The 13,002-nt window shown below is 48.7% G+C and overlaps 1 protein-coding gene across 3 annotated transcripts in view; it reads right to left on the bottom strand.

Moving 5' to 3' along the window:
* LOC146203086 (DNA-directed RNA polymerase III subunit RPC4-like) overlaps positions 1-13,002 on the bottom strand; it is a 113,358-nt gene that overhangs the window by 47,228 nt on the left and 53,128 nt on the right. For all 3 annotated transcript variants that reach the window (XM_084588511.1, XM_084588510.1, XM_084588512.1), the window contains exon 4: positions 7,136-7,299. In XM_084588511.1, the coding sequence (XP_084444637.1) occupies positions 7,136-7,299 (164 nt within the window). The remainder of the gene's footprint in view (positions 1-7,135; positions 7,300-13,002) is intronic.

Below are 13,002 nucleotides of genomic sequence, written 5' to 3'. Positions count from 1 at the left end.
CGCACTGCGCCGAGCTTCTTCACCCCCTGACTGACCTTCTCCGCACCACCAAGTCCTCATCCTCCGCGATTTCCTGGTGTCCTGAAGCTCAGGCCGCTTTCGCGGCTGCAAAACAAGACCTCGCCGATTCAGTCGTCCTCATCCACCATAGGACTTCCACGTCCACGTGGATGCTTCTAGCGTGGCCATTGGTGAGGTTCTCCAGCAGCAGATCGACTCTGAGTGGCACCCACTGGGTTTCCTCTCTCAGAAGCTCCAGCCTGCCGAGACTCACTACAGCGTATTTGGCCGCGAGCTGCTTGCCATCTACTCCACCATCCAGCACTATCGTCACTTCTTGGAGGGCCAGCCACTTTACGTTCACACGAACCATAAGCCTCTGGTGTATGTGTTCCGTACGAACTCTTCGAAGTATGTCGCCCGTGAACTTCGTCAGCTGGCCTACATATCGGAGTTCACAACCGATATTCAACATATCAAAGGCACCGACAACGAGGCAGCTGACGCACTTTCACGCATTACCACCATCGGCGTGTCTTCACCTTCTGTGGACTGGCAATCTCTGGCCCGGGCGCAGCTTGAAGACCCTGAGCTGCAAGCCCTGCGCGCCCACCCCTGAGCCCTCCGTCTGCAGCTCGTGCCTCATCCATTTGTACCTGGATCGCTCTGGTGCGACATATCATAGGCTCTACCGCGACCGTTCACCCGGAGGCCTTTCGTTGTGCCATTTTCCATTCCCACGACATCTGCCATCCTAGCATTCGAGCCACGCAGCGCCTCGTTATCCAGCGGCACGTCTGGCCGAACATTAACACCGACGTTCGCCAGTGGGCCTGCTCGTGCCTTGCTTGCCAGTCCGCCAAAGTGACACGCCATACCAAGACTCCCCCTCAGTCTTTCCTGCCGCCTGGATCGCGCTTTGACCATATTCATCTTGACCTGGTTGGACCGCTTCCCTCTCTCAGGGCTACAAGTATATTCTGACGATGGTTGACCACTTCACCCGTTGGCCCGAAGCCGTGCCAATTCCGGACATTACTGCGCAAACAGTTGCCAGAGTTTTCGCTTCAGTGTGGGCTTCCCGCTTCGGCTACCCCGGCATTGTTACCACGGATCGCGGCTGCCAGTTCGAATGTGCCCTCTTCACTTCGCTCACACGGCTACTTGGCACTAAACACTGCCGCACCACATCATACCATCCCTGTGCCAACGGCATGGTCGGGTGGCTCCATCGCCAGCTCAAGCCTGCCCTCACTGCGCGCATGCACCGCGAGCACTGGGTCGACCACCTACCTATGGTGCTCCTAGGTCTACGTGCCGTCCTGCGTCGTGACCTTGGCTGTTCGGCGGCCGAACTCGTCTTCGGTACATCCCTGCGGCTTCCTGGAGACTTGTTCGTACCTTAGGCTCCCTTGCCCCAGCCCCTACAATGCCTTCATCGCCTAAAGACTCTTCAGCATCTGTGCCCAGTGTCGCCTTGCTCATCTGCCCATCAAGTCTTTGTGCACCCAGACCTTGCTTCCTCGACGCATGTGTTTCTCAGGCGAGACGCTGTAAAGGCGCCTCTTACCCCCTCATACGATGGCCCGTACCGCGTCCTCAACAGGATGACAAAGTCAGCGACAATCCTGCTGGGTGGTCGTGAAGAGGTCGTCTCTAGTTCGCCTCAAACTCGCGTACCTCGAGACACCTTCCCAGGAGCTCCCCTCAGATGTTTCCGGCTTATCTGCAGACCTGCTTGCCGCTGTGGCACCCCCATCTCTGCCCCGTCGGCACATACATTTCGCCGTTCCGTCTAGGCGGGGGGGCCCTATAGCGCCCGCCGACGCTATAAAGCGGAGGCGCCGAGATCAGCGTTACCAGCCCGTGTTAGAGGAAAATAAAGATGTACAGCGCGTGCTCGGAGTGCAAGCACGGCACGTGCTGTTCAGAATGAGAAGCCTACCAAACTGGTCTCTTGCTCTGGTGCTCCGCTGCGACCCTGCAAATTCGCAACAGCCTCTATGACGTCACTCAGCCACCGCTGCCGAAACTGAGGTAACCACGCACTCGCCTCTGCCTAGTTACATGACAACCATGATGTCACTCAAATGCAGCTACACTGGAGCCTATGGCACTCGCTCTCTCTAGATAGCCTCCGCTGCCTCTCAGCCAGTGCTAATGGAACACAGCAGCTCTCGACAATTTAACAACAGCAGTCGTCATGAATGATCCAGGCGAGATGTCTCGTGAGCTGTCCGAGCCTCAGAGGTTGCGGAGACGACAGGCGGAATCCAATCATCCAGTAGATGTAGCTCGCCAAGAGGCTGCCGCACAAAGATGAAAAGAGGCAGGTCGAGCGAAATGAGCAGCCACTTTCTCCTTGGTTACTTAGGTTTAGCTGTGCCTAACTTTATTTTATCATGCAAGTTATAGTCTAAGGCTGGTAAAAAAAAAAAAAAGAAAGAAAATCACATAAAATGCAGCTTGGTTAAGCTGTTCAACTTCTGTACTGACGCTTTCTTCCTGAAGCCAATAATTAAGAAGTTAGTTCATTAGTCATTATTAAAGTTTGGAGAAAGAAAACAAATTACCTGATGGTTTAACTTTGGTTAACCCTGGAGGGAAGCGAAAGCTTGATGTACAGCCTCGTCCACTTCTAGCTATAACACGCTCACCGCCTTCAAAACGCTGCTGCGTTCGAACCGGCCACACAATAAAGCTAAGTGGCAGGCCATGTGAAGCAGCACATCTGGGTCCCTGTGTGCGTGCATCGATTTGCATCGATATGTGGCTGTTTCGTACGTAATGTTGATTTGAAAGCAGTGTGTGTTATAGCTAGAAGTGGACGACCCTGTACATGGCTATGCTAATTGCCAAGCTTGGATTACACACATTTTGCGCTTCTCCAAACGTAAAGCCTGTTCTTCAACGGTCTCTTCAGCAAGCCGCGTTTTCAGGGCCCCATTCCGACGTGCTACTGTAGCAGGGTGTTCGTGCTCCTCCAACTCACATAGTGTTGTAATCCAGGCAGGTGCCTCTTATACGTCACGCACGTAATTTCAAGTGTTCCTGACAGTGGTCACAGGCCACTTGGTGGCCTATGTGACTATGCCCCAAAGTCACATGGCGACCACTAGGCTTAAGGGGAGACACGGCTCTTTGAGGCCGAAAAATCGCCAAAAATTCGGTTTTCTGAACTATTTTTTTCTGGAATCTGGAGGTTCTGAAGAACCCATTCCTGAAATATTATAGTCCTCTGACTAGTATTTATTGCGTTATTAGATTTTAAAGTCAGTAACATGACAATTTTTGCTCATAAAAAGACCTCAAGATTAGTCGAATTCAACCTCGCGCCCCGCGGCAACGGCGCAGCGCAGCGCGGCCATCTTGGTGTCGTTCGAAAGCTGCACTCTTCTATTTTCCGTTCCTAGCGGGAAACAGCTCTCCGTCTGGCAACAGTGGAGCTAGACCGCCGCAAAAAAATACTAAAATCTCGCACGCTATTGGCGTTCTTGCATCACGTGGGACAAATCCTGCTTTCCGATTGGACGCCGGCAGCATCGTCTGCTACACAAAGACGATGCTGCTCCGATCGTTCGCCATCTTGCATTTCGCCACATTTCGACCGCATTTCTCCGTCGCGATGGCTGGTGGAAAACGAAAATTTCGAACGGCGCACGCTTTCGGCAAAAAACGAAGACGGCGGCCTCGGACGTGTGAGGAGCCATCGAAACCGCCAGCAGCAGCAGCGACGACCACCTCGACGAGGCAGTGCAGTGCGTCTACAGAAGGGTCGTTGGCATGCGCACCGGCGACGCCCGTCGCGGTGCCGAAAACAGTGCGCGTCGATACGCTACTTCTTTCCGATGCACAAAAAGCGGCGATTGATCTCCACGCACAAGAAGAACAGCGAAGGCTTTCTTCCATGTCTGCGACCCGCCGCAAGCGCCTTGTGGGGGACGTCAACGAAAGGCCAGGAGACGAGACGCCGGGAGTCGGGACGCCGTTCACCGTTCTATGCCTCGCAGCCGTGAACGAACTCCTCCAGCATGCGCAGTGTAAGCAATGCGGTAGCCCTGTGACGCTTTCGAAGATGGGCCGGGAGTACGGAATAGCTGTCAAGCTTGTTTTAACCTGTGATTATTGCGGTGAACTTGATGCGCAATGGAGCTCGCCGAGAGCAGGTGGGAATGAGACCTGCAACCCTTTCGAAGTGAATGTGCTCGCTACTCGCGCAGTGATGAGCACAGGGAACGGGCAGACAGTTCTAAATGACATTTTTTCTTCGCTGAACATCTCATGACGTGGTTTGCACCCGAAAACCTTCCAGACGTATGTGAAGAAAAAACTTAACCCTGCCGTGCATGTGATGAGCGAGTGCGCCGATGCCATGAAATCGGTGTACAGCGAGTTAAACTTCGGAAACCCCGGCAATATTGCGGTTTCATATGATGGAACGTGGCTGACAAGGGCCACTCCTCGCACATCTGTGTAGGCACAGTAATTGAGCTGTTTAACGGGTATGTGCTCGATTTTATGGTGCTTTCAAACTTTTGTTTGGGATGCCAGCTGGGCCCGAAAGAAGATGACCCTCAGTATGAGCAGTGGCGAGCTGACCACCAGTGCCAAAAAAAATAGTTTGAGCAAGCCTGGGCAAATGGAAGTGGAGGCTGCACGAATACTGTTTGGGCGATCACTGCAAAAGCATGGCCTGCGCTATACAACGATGATAGCCGAGCTTTTAACAGCCTGCACGAAGAAAAGGTATATGGTTTTGTGGAAATCGAAAAAGAAGACTGCATTAACCATATTCACAAACGCATGGGCGCTGCTCTGAGAAATCTCCTGCAAAAGCATAAGGGAGATAGCCAGAAAAGTCTCGGTGGAAAGGGCAAGCTCACAGGGGATCTTATTGCAAAATTATCCACCTACTATGGGCGGGCTCTGAAGGCGAACCAGGGCAACATTGATGACATGAAGAATGCTGTTCTTGCAACGTATCATCATGTGACCTCGACAGATGCAAGGTCAAATCATTCGCTCTGTCCAAAAGGGGAAGACAGCTGGTGCATCTACAACAAGGCTGTGGCGAAGGAGGAGCCAGCACCAAAGCATCGATACAACCTCCCAGACTATGTCACTGAGGCATGCTACCTATATACACACGCCTCTCCGACAAGAAATTACTTGAGCGTTGCCAGAGAGGCAAAACGCAAAATGCAAATGAGTGCCTACACTCTGTGATATGGTCACTCGTACCCAAAACCAAGCATGCCTCTCTCTACACTGTTGAGAGTGCAGTAGGGGAAGCTGTCGCCAGATTCAATGCTGGGAAAGAGCATGCCACTGAGGCTATCCTTAAAGAATTGCACGTGAATCGAAGCAGCATATTGGTACAAAGATGTGCCGAGAAGGACCAGCGCCGGCTGGCTGCATCGGACAGGAAGCATGCAGGTGCTGAAAACTTCCGGAGTGCCATGAAAAGGAAGCAAGGGAAAACTGTTGATAATGATTATGTTCCTGGAGGCTTCTAACACAGTTTGCAATGAAGTACAAGCCTTAATTTGCAGCAAATAAACTCCGGCCTTGTTTTCAAACTTATTTTCTTGTTTTCTCAAAAATGGATTTTTTAACCACTCCACATACTGTTGCCCAAGAAATCTCCAGATGTGGTGGTCGGATTGGAACAATTCTTGTTGCATTTTGAAGCTTATGAATTGTTCTCTGCAATAAGATCTAAAAAGCATAACGACTCCTCTTTGAAATTTAAATAAATTAGTAACTTATTTGTTAAAATTTTCCCAATTTTTGATGGATGTATTTGGCAAGTCTATAACTTCTATGCCAGGGAGGCCAAAATTATAAGAATGGTATGGTTGCACACTCTGGCTCTTGCAGAACACACAGATATCAAATTTTAATCATTTTTTGATCAGGAACTTATTAAAAACTTGGGCACAATGATTAGTCATTAATTAACGAATATTTCAAAATTGACACAAGATAGATAAAAACAGATTGCATATTTGTGTTCAGCATACAAAAATACATCAGGCATACATTTTTCATCTATGTGCGACAAAAACTAACAAAATTAGTTTAAAGAGCAGTGTCTCCCCTTAACAAAGAAGTTTGACCTCTAAATATCTCTCAAGGTGAAAACTGTGCATACCTGAGGGCACCTAACGCGACCTTGACCTTGACAATGGTCACAGGCAACTTGGTGGCCTACGTGACTATTCCCCAAAGTCACATGCCGACCACCACATCATGTCGTAAGTCCTTGACCTTTGACAGGGTAACAGACCACTTGGCGGCCTATGTGACTATGCCCGAAAGTCACATGGTGGCTACCAGGTTTAACACAGAAGTTTGACCTCTAAATCTCCCTCAAGGTGAAAGCCGTGCATACCTGACAGCACAACACATTACCTTGATCTTGACAGTAGTCACGGGCCACATCGTGGCCCTACGTCACTGCCCCAAAGTCACATTGCGACCATCGGGCTTAATAAAGAAGTTTGCCCTCTAAATCTCCCTCGAAGTGAAAAGTGCGAATACCCGACGGTTCAAACTACCTGACGTAATGAAGCTTTCGCTTTAAAAGTACTGCATATTGGGTGACGTGATAGCCTTTAGTTGGTTTCACTGGACTAGGGCATACAGCCTTTTCTAAAACCATGGTTCATTTAGTTGGGACACCTAGTATACAAAATAAAAAGGTAAGCATGTAAACCGCAATAAAACCTGACCGCCCTCAACAGATGGACCAAATTATGTGCTATGATAAGAATATACTAATACAAAAAGTGCCATGCATGAAGACTTCGCAGACTTTTCGTACAGTGTACCTCAAGCTGACAGATAGCATGTTGTTATAGCATTACACCATGTCTAATTGGCACATCCTTCAAGAAAAAAAAAAAGAAAGGCAGCGAAATTACAAGACCTTTCTCTTTTCTCTTAAGACCTTTCTCTTTTCTCTTAAACAAGGACGCTCAACTGAAAAGCCTCGACTCAGGATGCAAACCCTGAACAAGCATCCCTGGCTGCTGTGCTCTAAGCCACATACCATGACTTTAAAATGAACCACCCAAACTTTCAACACATCAGCCATCTACTATAGTGAACCCAGTCTGCAGAAAAGACTTACCAGCAGTCTTAGTGCCTTCTATGCCCTGAGAGAATGTAGAGCCTTGTGTTTGAATAAAACGGCTTCCCCGATCAGGCGGGCCACCTCCTCTGCCTCGCCGCTGCCCACGACCTCCATGATGCGATCCTCCGCGTCCTCCTTCAGAGCTTCTACCTTTTCCAGGCCTGCAATGTCAGATTCAGAATACTCAGTTTCCATCCTGTGCTATGGTGGCTTGCACTGAATCTGGCATACTCAGAACTTAATGATTTATTTAGATATCAACCAATCCCAAGACACTGAACAAAGATTAAAATAATTTCAAATTACTAAAAAAAAATCTGAAATTTGAGAGGCATCAATACAAAACCAAGAAAATCTGCTAGTGGCAAATAACGACAACGACCACTTTACACACACTGAACCGAGTAAAGAACAAAGTATTACTAACGCCTGTATTAGTACTATGATGCAGTTCACGATCTCTAGGTTTTAATTCCACCTTCGCGGTTACACAGTTCCTCCTTCAGTTATTTTTTTCTGACCCATGCCTTTTGCAGGGAATTTTGACTCCATCCACTGCAGACATCACTGCAGAGTTCACTGGAAAGGTAGGGCCCCTAATAAACCAAAAAACTACAAAAATATCTGCTGTTGCTTGATCATGAATCTAACTAGAGGACTGACCTGCAAAGAGTCACAGGATTCCATTAAGCATTTAGGTGGCACGCTACCACTGATTCAGTAAATGACCCACTAAACAATATCATTATTTCATTGCAGAACAATCAGGCACCAATTACTTGGCAAAACAATGCCCTCTGCGAGTCTTTTTCAAACTGTGGCATTAAACTTTGAGTTCCGCCTAGCATTTCAACTATCCTCACTCACCGGATAGGCAACATAAAAGAGTCTCTACTAACCAGAATATGGTCAATCCAAAATCTTGACTTCTGGCAGATATAATATGCATACACAAAATACTAATAAACAAAGGTGGTCAACGCACACAAAGTACATACATAAAAGGCATTTGGACAAGGAAATTTAGTAACAAATCGGGGGAGTGAATAACCGGAAAAGGTCCAATTTGCTCTTACATTGCGGCGCGTGCTCTTCGGCTATGCCTGATAAGCCATGCCGGTTTTTGCTGGTTAGAACTGAAATCTTGAGGTGCAGTCACGACCAGACAGCACGAGAGCTGGCAGAGGCTTTTTTCATTAAAAATTCAGGTGATAAGTGCGTAAGTGATGTCTCTATCAAACATGAAAGAAAGTTGCTGGCACGTGCGCTGTAGGCAATGGCATGAAACTATAAATATATGAATTTTTTTCTGAATAAAGTCCGTCATGAGTATGCACCCATCCTTGTGTTCTTCTTGTCTGTGTCTTTTTTTTGTGCATTTCCATTGCTGAAGCAACACAAAATGCGAATCTTTTGGGGGAAACCAAAAGGCTGTAACTGTCTCACTCCCACTGGACACCTTAGCCACACTGTGGGGAAAGGGTGAAGGAGGGAGCGAAAAAGGCAGAGAGAAAGAGTCCTGCAGGGTACTTCAACACTATAGACATTGCACACTACATGGGCATTTTAAAAATTTTATTTCACTTGTAAAGAAGAAGATGACCTGGCGCCAGCGCGCTGCCACGAGACGCGAGCACCAGCTGTTCGAGCCAGGACCTGCAAGCGCCTACCTTGACCTAGCCCTGGCAAACGAGCTCGACCTACAATAAAGCTTGTTATAATCTTGGTAGAGTGTGCGAGGACTGATCCTGGAACTATGCAGTCATAGCCTCAGTACCACGATGCCATCTGATGCCACATTCTGCCGTTCTTCGTCTGTTTTATCAGACTCTTTCCGATGGGTCTGTCATCTTCACGCCTTCTGCCGGCTTCACGCATCGCCACTGTCTACCCCTGCCGTTTGTCGTGCTTACTGCTGAAGCTGGCTGCAGAGCCATGGCCGTCATCAATCCATTCAATTGCCCGTTCTCTTTTCTTCATGGCGAGATTCTGGGACACGTCCAGCCTTTTGCCTCGATGCTGGAATGCTACAACTGCGATGATAGCCCTTGCCATGTACCGGTCGCTGCGCTTACTGCTACTAGTGCTGATTCATCTCCAGTAGACATCTTCGCCAGCTCTATTGACAATAAGCTCACGCCGACTCAACAGACCCAGCTTCTTGCCCTGCTTGACTAGTTCCATTCCTCCTTTGATTTTTCGCATCATAGTTTAGGCCGCACATCAGTTGTTACACATCGGATCGACACCGGTAGCCATTCGCATCTGCGCCAATGACCTTACCGCATTTCCGTGACCGAATGTCAAATCATCAACGAACAAGTGGCCGATATGCTTAAGCGTGACGTCATTCAACCTTCATACAGTCCTTGGGCCTCTCCCATCGTTCTTGTCACCAAAAAATAAGGCTCCATCTGCTTTTGCGTTGACTATCTGCGCTCGAACAAAATCACCTGTAAGAGCGTCTATCCCTTGCCTCGAATTGACGACGCACTTGCAAGGCACAGAATTTTTCTCATCTTTGGACCTCCGTTCCGGGTACTGGCAAGTCCCATTGGTCGATGCAGACCGTGTCCAGACAGCTTTTGTGACGCCAGACGGACAGTACGAATTTAACGTCATGACGTTCGGACTGTGTAATACACCTGCCACGTTCGAGCACATGATGGACAGCATATTGCGCGGCCTCAAGTGGAAGACCTGCTTGTGCTATTTGGAAGACATTGTTGTTTTTTCACCGGATTTCCCGACACATCTCGCTTGATTGAAACATGTTTTGGAATGCATTACTGCAGCTGGCCTCCAACTAAATTTAAAGAAATGTCACTTTGCCGCATGCCAATTGACAATTTTGGGCCATGTCGTTTCTAAGTACAATGTGCTCCCCGACCCAGCTAAACTTCGTGCTGTTACTGTGTTCCCAAAACCATTCACGATGAAGAAGATCCGAAGTTTCATAGGCCTCTGCTCTTATTTCCGACGCTTCATCCGCAATTTTGCTTCCATCATAGTGCCATTGACAACCCTCATTCGTGGAAGCAACGACCTCTCCGGCTTGTGTTCTGCTTGTAACGAAGCGTTTAGTACACTGCACCGATTGCTTACCTTGCCGCCCATATTGCGGCATTTTGACCCTGATGCTCCTACTGAGATCCACACTGATGCAAGCGGCACAGGTATTGGTGCTTTTCTAGTGCAACGTAAATCCGGGTGTACTGACTTTGTTGACGCCTACGTGAGCCGCACTTTAACGAAGCCGGAGCTAAACTACTCAGTTACTGGGAAGGAGTGCCTAGCCATAGTTTGGGCGATAGGGAAATTCCGCTTTTATGCATACAGCCGACCCTTCTGAGTCGTTATGGACCATCATTCTCTGTGTTGGCTGTCCTCCCTTAAAGATCCCACTGACCTCCTCGCTCGCTGGGCATTAAGGCTGCAAGAATATGATATTTGTGTTGCGTATCGATCTGGAAGGAACCATAACGACGCCGAAGCACTGTCTCGCTCTCCGCTACCCCCTGAAAGTGTTTGTGATTCCCCCATCGACTGCTGTTCCTTGTCTTTGACCAACATGGCAGTCTAGCAGCCCAGAGATCCCTGGATCACCTCCCTTCTCATTTTCCTTTCGGACCCTTCGCCCACTTCTACGCCTCGTGCAATTCGCCATCAAGCTGCTCATTTTACAATTCGCGATGGCCTCTTATACCGCCGAAATTATCTTTCTTCCGGCGGCAAATGGCTGCTTGTCGTTCCTCGACACTTGCGTTCAGAAATCTGCGCTTCATTTCACACTGACCAGCAAGCCACTCACGCTGGAGCATTCAAGACTTTACTTAGCTTCGCTTGTGTACTACTGGCGCGGAATGTACACCTACATCTGCAAGTTCGTCCACTCATGCCTTGATTGTCAACGCCACAAGGTCAGCCATTACCATTTCACCGGCCCCATGCAGCCTCTCTCTTGCCCATTAAGACCTTTTGACTGAGTAGACATTGACCTCTATGACCAGTTTCCCTACACTGCAGCCTGAAACCGCTGGGTCATTGTAGCAGTAGATCATCTCATCCACTACGTCGAAACTGCCGCTCCACCTGCTGCTACGGCACGCGATGTTGCTGCCTTCATCTTACACCACTTCATCCTTCGTCACGGAGCGCCACGGGAACTGCTGAGCGACCCCGGTCATGTATTTTTATCTGAAGTGGTTTCATCCCTCCTGCAGCAATGCAACATCACCCATCGTACTATTACTACGGCCTACCACCGGTAGACTAATGGTCTGGCTGAAAGATTCAACCGAACCCTAGGCGACATGTCAATGTACGCGGCTGCCGACCATTCCAACTGGGACACATTGCTACCCTTTGTCACGTATGCATACAACATTGCTACGCAGATCACTACGGGATTCTCACCATTTTTCCTATTATATGAATGTGAGCCATCTTCACCACTTGACACCATATTTCTTTACCGGCCCGATTCTTCTGAAGCCACCACCGTGTCTGAAGCCTCTATATATGCTGAGGAGTGCAGGAAGCCCGCCCATTTGCTCACGTCTTCCGACCAGGCCCGACAGAAAAAACGCTTTGATCACCGCCGACAGCTTTCTTCCGAAAGCCCGTGCTTGGCTACGTCTGCCTTGCATCACATGGCCTCTCCTCCAAGCTACTGCTGAAATACCAAGGACTGATGCCGCTCACGCCGCCGACAGCTTTCTTCCGAAAGCCCGTGTTTGGCTACGTGTGCCTTGTACATCACGTGGCCTCTCCTCCAAGCTACTGCCGAAATACCAAGGACCCTATCGCGTCCTTGAGCACACCTCACCCGTCAATTACATTGCTGAGCCTGTCAAGCCTTCGCCAGACCTTCGACGAAGCCTCCAAGCTACTGCCGAAATACCAAGGACCCTATCGCGTCCTTGAGCACACCTCACCCGTCAATTACATTGCTGAGCCTGTCAAGCCTTCGCCAGACCTTCGACGACGTGGGCGTGAGACCATCCATGTTTCTCGGTTAAAACCTTACTACGATTGTAAAGAAGATGACCTGGCGCCAGCTCGCCGGCACGAGACGCGAGCACCAGCTGTTCGAGCCAGGACCTGCAAGCGCCTACCTCGACCTAGCCCTAAACGAAGCTCGTTATACACTTTTATCAAAATGTGGCTGCAGCAGCTGAGATTTAACCTGGTGCTTAGCAGACACCAATTTTTTTAGTACAATTGTAACTTTGTGCTCAAAACTAATCCCTGATATGTGGAAAAGGATGCCACATGGCAGTAGCGATCCTGCCTCTCTGGCACCACGGCCTTAGGTTCTCATGAAAATGTAGGCAGGAAGGCATTAGGATCAAAGGTCTCTCTAAAAAAAAAAAAAAAAAAAAGGCTGCCTGCTGGTGGTGCACTTTTTCTCACACCACGAAGAACAAGGTATTCTTAGTTAAAAAAGAGCCATCATGTTGCCCTCATGAGTACTTTTCACGTCTGACTTAAATTCCTGTAACAGCAATACGTAAAATATTAAGGCTACTTAACTATTACTGAAGCCAAACAGCTTCTCAAAACAAAATGTGCGATGATGCCCAACGGTTTCAATTAAGTAACAAAGTCCAAATGTTTATATACACGGTGTGCATCCCTCCAGCCTGCCTAGTGGTAGTTGCTGGGCAAATCCTTATAAGTGCACTTCCTCAAGTACTGGTTAGAATACAGAGGATCAAAGCTTATCATCAAGCACCCATAAAAACGAAAAAATAAGACCATGAATGCATGCAGCTGCAAAAAAAAGCAGAGAACCGGAACACGGGTATGCCAAAGCAAACTACACCATGCAGTCATATGATTATTTTGAGAGAAAGTCAGCT

Source organism: Amblyomma maculatum, chromosome 1, assembly GCF_055883805.1.
Source record: "Amblyomma maculatum isolate TAMU_Amacu chromosome 1, ASM5588380v1, whole genome shotgun sequence".
NCBI classification, from domain to species: domain Eukaryota; kingdom Metazoa; phylum Arthropoda; class Arachnida; order Ixodida; family Ixodidae; genus Amblyomma; species Amblyomma maculatum.
This window is presented reverse-complemented; position numbering and strand designations above follow the sequence as displayed.